The 11,396-nt window shown below is 61.6% G+C and overlaps 1 protein-coding gene across 1 annotated transcript in view; it reads right to left on the minus strand.

The window, feature by feature from the left end:
* Nucleotides 1-5,500, minus strand: part of SLCO4A1 (solute carrier organic anion transporter family member 4A1) — a 15,969-nt gene extending 10,469 nt beyond the window's left edge. Inside the window, exons 1-4 of the mRNA XM_004370515.2 lie at nucleotides 4,535-5,500; nucleotides 3,168-3,258; nucleotides 2,432-2,553; nucleotides 1,842-1,953 (exon numbers count right to left, since the gene is read on the minus strand). Coding sequence (XP_004370572.1) covers nucleotides 1,842-1,953; nucleotides 2,432-2,553; nucleotides 3,168-3,258; nucleotides 4,535-5,327 — 1,118 coding nt within the window. The 5' untranslated portion in view covers nucleotides 5,328-5,500. The remainder of the gene's footprint in view (nucleotides 1-1,841; nucleotides 1,954-2,431; nucleotides 2,554-3,167; nucleotides 3,259-4,534) is intronic.
* Nucleotides 5,501-11,396: the final 5,896 nt, after the last annotated feature.

Consider the following 11,396-nt stretch of genomic DNA (forward strand, 5'->3'; position numbering starts at 1 on the left):
ACTCCGAGAGAGGGACCCTGTCTTCCCCACCCGAGCCAGCCTAGCAAGCCGCCGTGAGGGATCAGAGCACTGGCTGAAGCCGCTTTGAACATCTTAGCCCTCAAATGCGCTTCATTTCGGAGGCCACAGGCCAAGAATGAACTAAATTCTGAAAAAGTAGAAATGTGCAAAGGCCGTTTGGGGTTCAAAGGCTATAACCAGTCTTTGACCCTCAGAACTCCCGGGAGGCAGCTCTGGGGGCGCTGACGGTAAGGAAGGGCCAGCCCTGCTCTGGCTTTGAGACACTGACGTCGTGGAGATGCTGACGGAAGGGCTGCCGTTGTCCAAGCACAGACACTGCACACTCCCTTTGCTCCCCTCGTGATAAAAACGGGGGCCGCACCTCTCAGAGCGGTCTTGCAGACTTCAGGGCTGAAAAACATTTCTTTCAGGCCAGCTATTTGTATCCTATGTTTCAAAGAAGGAATAGAAGACTGAGCTTGGAGGAAATCCCACCCCAGAATGACACAGGGGGCTGGGCTGGGCTGGGTTGGCTTGGGCGTCAGTCACCGGCCAGCTCTTTCCCCAGCCTGGCGTTGGGTGGGGCTGCCGGCCCCCTCCTGGGTTTGCCCAAACCTGCCCTTGTGGAAAATGCCCGGGGTCTGGGGACACCTGCCACATTCGTCAATGAGGGGAGACCCTCCTGGCGGTCTGCACACTTCCTTGTTTCGTGGTCCCAGTCTGCAGCTTCCTTGGCTGAAATTCTTGGGCTGAATTAGCTCAGGAATTAGTCATGGCCTTATAGAGGACACAAGTTCCAGAATTTTCTATTAATAGAAGCCAGTTTGGGGAAAGAAGCCGGGGCCTGAGCCTCCTTATTACTTGAGGAACTGCAGAGGCCCACCATCCCCACATCCACACGGGCGCCAGGCTATGGTGCGTCCTGTCCCTAGCCCTCCACCCAAACCACTTGGTGTCTTGGTGCTGAGAGAGGCCTGCTATCCCCACATCCACACGGGCACCAGGCTATGGCGCACCCTGTCCCCAGCCCTCCACCCGAGCCCCTCGGTGTCTGGGTGCTGGGAGAGGCCTGCCGTCCCCTGTCCACACAGGCACCAGGCTATGGCGCACCCTGTCCCCAGCCCTCCACCCGAGCCCCTCGGTGTCTGGGTGCTGGGAGAGGGGAGGCTGGCTGTCTCATGATGACCCAGTAATACCGGTCATTCTGGCCCTGGGCTCACTCAGCCGTGCCTCGGGCTGGCCCCCAGCGGGCAGCTTCCAGCTCTTCCAGGCGGTCAATCAAACAAGACATGGGAAGCAGGGAGGCAGGGCAGCAGGGGGTCCCGGGGCCTGATGCCCTCCATCCTCCCTCAGGGAGGAGGGTGAATTGATCACATGGCTGGCAGCCCCACCCCCAGCGTGGCCAGATAGATCAGCCATGCAGAGCCAGGCCGAGAAGGTGCTGGAGGACAGGGGTGCTCAGTGCACCCATCTCTGAAGGCAGACGCCCCAGGCTAGGCAGGCGGCGTGAGTCCAGGGCCATGGGCCACCCAGGCTGAGGACTTAAACCTCCTGTGGGACGGTCCTCAGAGCTGGAGCCCTAATTCAGGACCATGACCTCCCCTCAGGAGGCTCCCCCTGCTGCCCCTGCACCTTTCGGCCGTAGCCCCAGGGCCGGACCGAAACGTCAGTGAATAAGAGGGCTGTGGGGGCTGCGTACCCTGTGACCCTGCAGGGGTCACCCAACCCTCCCTCAACCCGACCCTGGGGCTGTAGCATCCGGAAGGAAGAGCCTCAGTGCTGTGGGCCCCTCAGCGGCTCCCAGAACAGGGCCCGCAAGCATCCCCGCCCCCGGTGCTTACAGAGGCAAGTCCCGCAAGGTTTTCCCGAAGTCAGGGTTGGCTGTGGTCCCGGGGCCGCCGTCCTTGAGCTGGCGGGTCTCCGACGCTCTCACGACCACGTAGCGCTGGGTACCTGGAAGGGCGCACGTGTCAGGGGTCAGCACAACGGCCTGAGCTGGCAGGTGGCTGTGTCCCACGGGTGCCAGCCCCTCCTGTCATACACTGCCTGTCCATGCTCCAGCCTCGGTTCGAGGGGACGGCGTGGGACAGCCGTGGGCGAAGGCATTGCCGAGTGGCCAGCGGAACAGAGGTGAGAGGGTGGGTGGTTGGGGACCAGAGGGAAGAGAAAGGAGGGTAGGGCACTCCCCTGGCTGAAAACAGCCCCCCCCATAGCCCCCAAGGAGGGGATGGGCCCCCAGGGATGACCTGCAGGACAGCGAGGCCAGGCCTCCCACCCTGGGGAGATTGTGACCCAAGACCATCCACATGCTTCTTAGTTCAAAACAACCAGGAGGGTACGGGTGTGCTGTGACTCTGCTCGTGTGGGGAGCAGGAAGGGCAGGAAGTAGGGTGTCTGTCCCCGCACAGACTCAGGGGAGCGGGACACCCACCTGGCAGCTGCCGCGGGTAGCCGAGGATGGGGATGGCAGTGAGGAAGGCAGCGGCCCCGGCACCCAGGAAGCCGACCCACCAGGCACCGACCCACAGCGGGCTCTCCGTGGTCAGCTCCGTCCTGGGGAGAGACAGTGTGCTGCAGTCAGTGCTCCCAGCAACAAGTGTCCTCTGTTTCCGCACGCTGGGCACCCTTCTGGCTCTCTCCATAGCGGACGTGGCAGCCCCTCTGCACACTGGTCTGCCAGCCCGTGGCACAGCGGGCCCTCGGCCTAGAGCAGCCTCCCTGCCACTCGGCCTCCCCTGGTGGCCGGGGACCCAGGTCCCCTCTCCGTCTGTCTCTGACTCTCTCTGTCTCTCTAGCATCACAAATAAAGGTGCAGGGAAGCGGAAGAAACACAAGGATTCCACACAGGCAGTAGGAAAACCCACCGTAGACCACAAAGGGATCCAGAGAAACTGTGACTACATCTCAGGAAGCTTCCAGAAAGCCCCTGAGCCTCGGCTGCTGTCTACCAGCGCTGCCTCCCTCAGGCCTCACCAACAGACCCCCAAAGCCCCCCGGGGCCATTCAGGTGCAGGCCCTGGTGCCCTCCTGCCCTGGAGCCCCACTGTGCCTTCTAGGGCTCTGAACAGCTCGGTGGTGCCCACCAGCCCGGACTCCCCACCACACACAGCCAGGCCAGAGACCTCCCAGGTGTGCAAGCCGCTCTGTGCACAGACGTGGTCACTCACCGCCCGCCCACCTCTGTGTAGATGTTCAGCAGGGTGCCCCCCAGCAGGTAGCCGGCCGCGGGGCCAAGGATGGCCGCGGTGTAGAAGATGGCTGCGAAGGAAACACACGGTCAGGGCTGCCAGCCGCTCTGGGTACACGGGGTGCAGACACAGCTCACAGCTACACCCCGACACGGGGGGCCCACACCCTTACACGGGGGACCCACGCCCTTACACGGGGAGCCAGCACCCTGACACTGGGGGCCCGCACCCTGACATGGGGGTCCTGCGCCCTTACACAGGGGACCGTTCTCTTACACGAGGGGCTGCACCCTTACATGTGGAGCCCGCGCCCCAACACGTGGAGCCCGCACCCTGACACGGGGTTCCCGTGCCCTTACACGGGGGGACTGTGCCCTAGCACGGGGGGCCCGCGCCCTGACACGGGGAGCTCACGCCCCGACACAGGAACCCAGCTGTGACACGCAGGGTCCATCTCCTAAGAGAAGCCCCACCCTGCTGTCCAGTTGCCCTTTGTCACGGGCCCAAAGGGGTCCTTCCTGGGGGCTGGGGGGAGCACAAAGCTGAAGCTCAGGAGGGCCAGCAGGGCTCACTGCCATAGCCCAGGGGAGGGGAGAGCAGGGTCCCGGACATGCTGGGGGCTTCTGCACTAGTTTCAACAACTACGAGATGGGCTCGGGGGTTAAGTGAAGCCTGAGCACTGCCCGTAAGCCCACACCTGGCAATGTCGCTGCTGCCTGTGATTCATTACATACAAATCTTCACGGATGTGAACAGCCTGGAATGGTTTTGTTTTTCTGCTTAGAGTCCTCACTCTCCAAGCCTAACGCCTCCAGGGTTCCCTCCACCCTCCCCTCCTGCTGCCAGACCCCGAGAAGAGCTGGTGCGTAAGGGGAGACCTGAGAATGTTCCAGGAGGTCTGTCCCTGGTCACTCATCTGCACCCAAGAGTCTCATCCCCAGGTAAACGTGCTGGGGGCACCTGAGGGCCACAGCAGGAAGGGGCGGCGCCAGCTTCTCGGCTGCTACCCAATCCGCACGGGCCCTCTGCCAGTGTGTGACCATGGTGGGTGCACTGTGATCGATCCCTGCCAGGCAGCTGGGCAGGCAGCGTCCAAGACTGTGTCATTGCTGCAGGAGCTTCAGATGAAGGCAGCACTCTCTCCCTCACCTGTGCTGCCCCAGGTGAGACAACAGGCCCTCACCTGCTGTCACAGAGGAACACCCAGACCCCAGGAGAGCCACGTGGGCAGAGGGCTTGGACGGGGTAAGGCTGGCATTGTCAAGGGCACTATCACAGGGTCCAAAGACGAGGAAGCATAGTCCCACCTGCCTGCCCAGCCATCTGTCCCCACCAGCACCACTCACCAATGTAGACAGGCGAGTAGCTGGACTTGATGTTCTCATCCAGGTAGGTGACGCCCAGTGTGTACAGCGGCGTGGCGCCAGCACCGTGCAGGAACTGGCCCAGCATGAAGACCAGATGGTAGTGGGACAGGCCCGAGGTGCTGTCCGTGCAGGCCGTGCTACGGTTGCCCTGGCAGGTGGCCACCTCCTCGGCCGCCACCGCCTTGTAGTGGCCAGCGGTGAAGTGGGGCAGCGCGAAGAGGAAGGAGCCCAGGCCCATAAGCATCACGCCCCAGCCCAGCCAGTGGGGCTTGTGGCCGGAGCCGCCGAAGTAACTGGCAAAAATGAGGCAGATGCAGGCGGCAATGTCATAGGCGCTGGCCACCAGGCCGCTCTGGTAGCTGTGCAGATCAAAGCGCCGCTCAATGGAGGTGATGACGGTGTTGATGAAGCCGTTCACTGTCATGCCTTGCAGGAAGGACGCCAGGCACAGGAAGAGCAGCACGCCCCGCGGCGTGTTGAAGGCCTGCAGGCACTCGGGCGTGAAGTCCCACCAGCCACAGGCCGTGCCTGGCGGCCCCGTGGACACATAGCGTACCTCAGAGTTTGAACCCTGGCCTTGCTTCCCAGCCCTTGGCTCGCACAAGGGCCTGCTGCAGGGGTCCAGGGCACTACTGCCCATAGGCGTGCCCAGGGATGCTCTCTGGCTGGGGGGCGTGCGGTCAAAGCCAGCGTCGGTGACTGACGGGGAGCTGGGGAAGGTGAGCTGGGGCATGGAGGCAAAGGGCCTGTCCCCCGCAGGGTGCTGGGGCATCCCCGAACCGTGCTGGGCCTTCAGGTCCGGCAACAGGGGGCCGTCAGTTGTGTTCAAGGGGCTGAGCACAGCTAGGTGTTGTGTGTTCTGTAGGAAGAATTTCTGGTTAGCGAACCTGCATCTACCCACACACACGTTCTCATCACAGTGAACGTTCCAGACCCTGTCAGCTTGGGGCAGCAACGGCTCTGCCCGCCCAGTGTCCACAGTTCAGAGGGCTTCACCCTCTCTGACCCAGGCCCACGCCACCAGATGTCGAGTCTCCCGGACCCAGGATCTGCTCTGGGATGGTCCACACCGGCTGGACAAGGGCTCTCAATTCCAGCATCCTCATCAGAACCACCATCCTTGTTATCAGAACCGGCGCCATCCTTATCAGAACCTGTGCCCTTGTCAGAACTGCCCAAGAGTGCAAACATTTTCCCAGGGCTGCGGGGCTGTGGCGGGCAAGGAGCAGGTGTGGAGCCGGTAGCAGCAGGGCTGGAAGCAGCTAAAGCACCCCGATAGGCTTGCTGGGGAAGCCCAGCTCCCCCCGTGACACACCCCACATTGTGCATCAAACCTGACCTTAGGCCTGCTTGCCCCGGGAAGCTCCTGGCACCCTGGCACGAAAAGGAAATCCTTCCTAGTCCAAAGTTCGGAGGGCATGGACATGAGGAAAGAAGGGAGCTCACTGCAGGGGTCTCCTCAGGCCCCAAGAAGAGCCTGGGGGGTCCTGACACGCTCGGGAGCTGCTGGTGGGGCCAGTTCTCAAAACGCCAAACCAGGCAACAGTCTTCCAAAGTTCTGTGGTCAAGCCAACAGTAACCACGTGCAAACCCCATCTTTCTGTCAAACTCCCCACAGCCCACCTCTGTCCTGCCCCCAATCCAGCCCCCAATGCCCGTCTGCCCACTGACCCCAAGGAACCAGCCCCTGTGGAGTAAACTCCTCCAGCGCCCTCATGCCCCACGCCTATATTTAGAGAGGGAGGCACCCACTGCCAGGTAGCAGAGCCTTCCAAACACCATCCGTCCACGTTCTACTTCGTGTGGCTAAGGTCAGGCTCTGCTTCAGACCCACAGATGTGCTGGGCCTGCGCTGGGCCTGCAGTGGGCAGGATGGTGGCTCCCAAAAGATGTGTCCACCCGGAACCACGAATGGGGGCTCATTTGGAGAAAGGGTCTGTCTTAGTCTCCAGGGGCTGCCATAACAAAGTACCACAGAGTGGGTGGCTTCAAAGAACAGAAATGGATTGTCTCACAGTTCTGGAGGCTGGGAGTCTGAGATCAGGGTGTTGGCCGTGTTGGTTCCTTCCGAGGCTCTGAGGGACAGTCTGTCCCATGCCTCTGTCTCAGCTTCTGGTGGCTCCCAGCAATCCGTGGCTTTCCTTGGATCATACATGCATCTTCACATCTGTGTCGCCATGTCTGTCACCCTGCCCCAGTGTGACCTCTTGTTAACCTAACTGATCACACCTGCAAAGACGCTACTTCCAAGCGAGAGTCACACACCTGGAGCTCAAGGAAGTCTCCGGGAGGCTGTGCTCCTCTGAGGGCCTGGGGCAGATGCAGCCGGGCCAGAACCAGCCAGCTTTGAAGAACACCACTCACTGTGATGTCCTAGCACGGCTCTCCCTGTGACCCTGCACTTGGCATGGTGGCGGTGAGCTCTCACACCTGGCCAGGCCCTGCAGGGAGGATGAGGTCCATCTGATGGATGAGGGGAGTGGCCCAAGGGATCAGTAACCTGCCTGAGTACACAGAGACAGCCAGCCACAGGCAGGACTCAACTCAAGCGGGCTGTGAGCATCACAGCTGGCCCCAAACATGTCACTGAAACACCAAGCCCCAAACTTGGGCATTCAACATGGCACACGGTTTCCTTGGGCATTTAACACAGGCTGTGGTATGATGAGTTGCTTTTATATGGCCTTTCTCCCATAGTCTTGTGACTCCTACAAAATGATTGGGTGAGACTATGCAAATAAGGTGCTTGTGGCTCACTGAGGGAATTGGACAGCTTGCTACTAATGCAAATAAGGAGCATGAAATGTCTGTGGGGGTGGGACCATGCAAATGAGGTGTACAGAACCCTAATGAGGGGATTGGTCAGTTTCGCCACCCCACTAGGCTTAAAAGAGAGCCAATCCCAGAGCAGAGGGGGGACTTCACTACCACCAAGAAAGAAGAGGCAGGAGAAGTGTGTGTCCTCTGGACCCAGGTCTCTATGCTGAGAGCCCCTTAGACCCAGGAGACAGGGAGACAGCTGTAACGTCAGAGATGGCACAAGACAGCGAGAAGCAGCCGGAAAGAAGCAGTGGCAGCAGAACAAGGAGATCAGCAGGAGACAGTGTGGTGGGTCCCCAGCCCACAGAGCGAGAGAGCTGTGTCTTTGGGCAGAAGGTTTCCTGGAAGAGTGGGGTGCCTCCAGGTACTTGTCAGTGGAGCTAGGCTTGCTGACCCACGGAGTGAGAGAGCTGAGGGCCTTTGGGCTGAGGCTTACTGGCAGAGTGAAGTGCCCCCAGGCTCTTATTGGCAGAGCTAAAGAGCTTTATAACACTTGCCCAAGCAGGGCAGAGGCCAGGCCTGCCCAAGAGGCCTGAGGGGCCGAGGGCTGAAAGGCCAAGGGCCAGGGAGAAGCCTGTCTGTGGGCACAACCGAGAAGCTGTCCTGACCGAAAAACTATATCCTGAGTTGTTCCAGATCCTGAATTTTAACCTGCTGCTTCCCTAATAAACCCCATAATAGTGAGTATTGTCTGTGAGTCCTGTGTGGCTATTACAATGAATTATCAAATCCAGCAGAGACGTAAAGAGTGCCGTAGGAGGGACGGTTGGTGTCAGAAATGGTAAAAAGTTCGGAGAGAGGAAGTATGTCTGACCTCCATGTCATAGAAATCAGCTTTGGGCTATTGATGCTGGTGGTGACTCTCTCTGCCCCTTGTGAAGTTACAGGAGGTCAGCGCCCCCACCACACCATTTTTACATGGGCATTCAACACAGACATGTGGTCTCCCTGGGCATTTAACACAGGCATTCAACATGGGTGTGAGGTTTACCCGGGCATTCAACATGGGCACGGGGTTTACCTGGGCATGGCACTTTTAGCCTGTTGATGACCACACCATGAGGTGGCTGGCTGCACAAATCCCACCCCAGCCACCCACGCGCACTCCCAGAGCTTTCCTTACAGGGCCGCCACTTCTTGGCGGACCACTGCCTGGAAAGGCCACCGCGCTAAGACGGGGTACACGCTTGTGCACATCCCGAGCTCTGAGAGCCCATGTAGATGCCCTGAGCTCCTGCACACTTGTACATACCTTGAGGTGTGCCGAGTGTGTACATGTGCACGTGGGTATACATACACGTGGGTGTGCCAAGCCCCAGTCCACGTGCTAGGTCTGCCCGTCCACCCCCCTCCTCAGCCTCTTTTCACCCTGGGGTCGAGGACAGCTCTCCCTCGCCCACACCGCTGCCACCTCTTCACTTCAGTTGCTGGTGAGGAAGTTTGTGCACGAGGTCATCTCTGCACGTTCCTGAAGGCCAGGGTTTCCCGATGACAGGGGCCGCTTGCGGGGTGGGGGACAGCGAGTCTTGGGGTAGCAGCTCCTGCTCGTGGATCTGCTTTGGAACCTGAGGCTTTGGTTCTGGGGCCTGGGAGGTGAGTGGGGGTCGTGGCCCTTGTGAGTGGGAGGTGAGAGTGGGCATGGGGCTGGGCTGCTGGTCACCAGCCTTCTCCAGAAGGAGACCCCACCCCGGGGGGGGGCAGTAGGGGGGGGTGTGGGTGGGATGCTGCCTCAGAGGGGCCCAGGAATGGAGGAGCCCTTGGGGATGGAAGTCAGTCAGGACACGCAGGAGAACCCACACTGCAGCTGCCATCTGCACGGGCAGTCCACTGGGCTGCCCTCCGAGCTGAGTCACCAGACCCAGCTGCTCAGACACGGTAGGAAGTCTGCCCCAAGCGGCTGTGCACATTGCCCTCATCCTGCCCACTTCCACTGCCCCGGCGGCCTCACCATGCGGTGGAGGCGGCGGGGGTGTGGGCCCAGCTGTGCCCGGAATCTGCTCAGGGCCACACCCAGGGAGCCGGGTTAGGCCATGACCGACCGCGTGAACAATCGTCCAGTAGGACCTGCCGGCCCTGCCCAGCAGGAACAAAGACTGGTGCTTGGGAGCAAGCTGGCTCCCGCCAGCCTCCTCGCCCACCGACATTGATGGGAAACCCGGGCAGTGCATCCTCCCCACGTCCAAGGGTCTTCGACAGCCAGTCAGATGCTCTGGCCCTACTAACCGTGGCGCCTCTTGTGCGACACGCCTCTTCATCTCGGCCCTGGCTCTCCCAGGCCACCTTTGCCCTTCCTTCAGGAATACAGCTGCAAAACGGTTACCAGCCCAAGTCTGGAGTCAGACCAGCCTGGATTCAAACGTCTCCACCACTCACTAGCTGTGTGGCCTTGGGCAGGTCACTTAACCTCTCTGAGCCTCAGTTTCCTCATCTGTAAAATGGGAGTGATAGTAGCTACCTCATGGAGTTGTGAGGATTAAATGAGATAATCCTCAAAGCACTTTATGTGGGGTCTGGAACACTCTACATGCTCAATAAATCATCCCATCATCATTATTGTTGTTATTAGATTCAGAAATGGAACCCGCTAAAACTGGGGTTTTCTCTCCTCTGAAGTCTATTCCCCCCCCCCCCCCCGCAATAGAAACTTTATGCACAACCATGTTCCGGTTTCACAGGCAGAGCCCTGCTGCCAGCTTCTGACTAGATGGAGGTAATTCGAGTGTCCAAGCCACAGCCCAGGAGCAGGGAGCTGAAAATCTGTCCGTCCATGTGGAAAAGTACTGCCATTCCGAGCACGCCTCCAGACAGAGGCGGCGCGGCTCCCGGCCAGGCCCGCGTGCAGTCTTCCCCTGAAGCCGCAGCAGTCTCCCCTCTCAGAGCGGCACGTGGGAGGTCCCCAAAGCCGGGCTCCGGTGGGCTGGGAACCCGCTCCCCGTGCGAGGACAGGCCAGTCGGTTCCCCTCCCTTCGCGGCGCAGGGTGGTGGCGCTGGCCTGTCGCCGCCGGGTCCGACATCTCCCCACCCGATTACGCACGGCCTCGGCTTCGCGGCGCAGGTGGAAATCCCGGCGTCGGCCCCGGGTTTCCGGATCGCGGGCCACCAGGCGCCACAGGCGGCACTCGGTTTCCATCCTCCGGGCCAGAGCCGACCATCGGCGGCGCGGGGGCGGCCGGTCTTCAGCCTGCGCCTTGGGGGGCTCGCCCCCACCCCAGCGGTGATTCTGCGCTGGGCGCGGGGACCGCGCGTGGCGGGGCGGGGACAGAGGCGCGGCCGGCGTCACGGCAGCTGGGGATCAGCTCAGCGCATCCGCCTCGAAGCCCGGCCCGCAGGGACAGATCCGCCCGAGCTCTCCTCCCTGGGGTGTCCTGAGAGCTGCTGGCGGGAACAAAGCCCAGCCGCGGCCGCGAGAAACTTCTGGACGCAACGATTTCCTCCTTAACTCAGCTGCCGAGGCCGCAGCAGCTGCCGCCGCTGGTGGATGACCCGCCGCAACCCGGTGGCACCCGGAGGCGCATCTTCCCCGGCTCGACCGGCCACCAACCCTGGCCGCTCCCTCCATCCCCTCCCCAAGCACCGCTCACTACCCACCCTCCTCCCCTCCGCACCCGCAGCAGCTGGGACCCCGTCCGCTTCTCCCGCCTTCTCGGCACTCGGGGCGGGGGGTCCCTCCTGGGAGCTGGGAGCTGAGAGCGAGAAGGGGTGCACTTTGAGTGCGATCTCCCGGAGGCGGCTGGGCTGTGGGCGACGGTTCCCGTTCGGTCCCTCTCGTCCCCCAGCCGCGGGGCTCCGGACGCAAGCGGAAACCCAGGCCTCGGAACTCCCGGGCCTCCTCCCGGCGCCAGCAGGGCTCCTCCTAGCTCCCGCCGCGCCCCCGCCCACTGGCAGCGGGCACCTGCCGGCTCTGACGTCAGCAACTCGGCTCCGCGCACCCGGCCAGCGCCCCCCACCGCCCGCCCGCGCGTGCCCCGGAGACACTTACCGCTGGACCAAGCCGCCGCGCAGCGCTCCGGGCTCTGTCAGC

This window comes from Trichechus manatus, unplaced genomic scaffold, assembly GCF_000243295.1.
Source record: "Trichechus manatus latirostris isolate Lorelei unplaced genomic scaffold, TriManLat1.0 scaffold00008, whole genome shotgun sequence".
In the NCBI taxonomy this organism is placed as follows: Eukaryota; Metazoa; Chordata; class Mammalia; order Sirenia; family Trichechidae; genus Trichechus; species Trichechus manatus.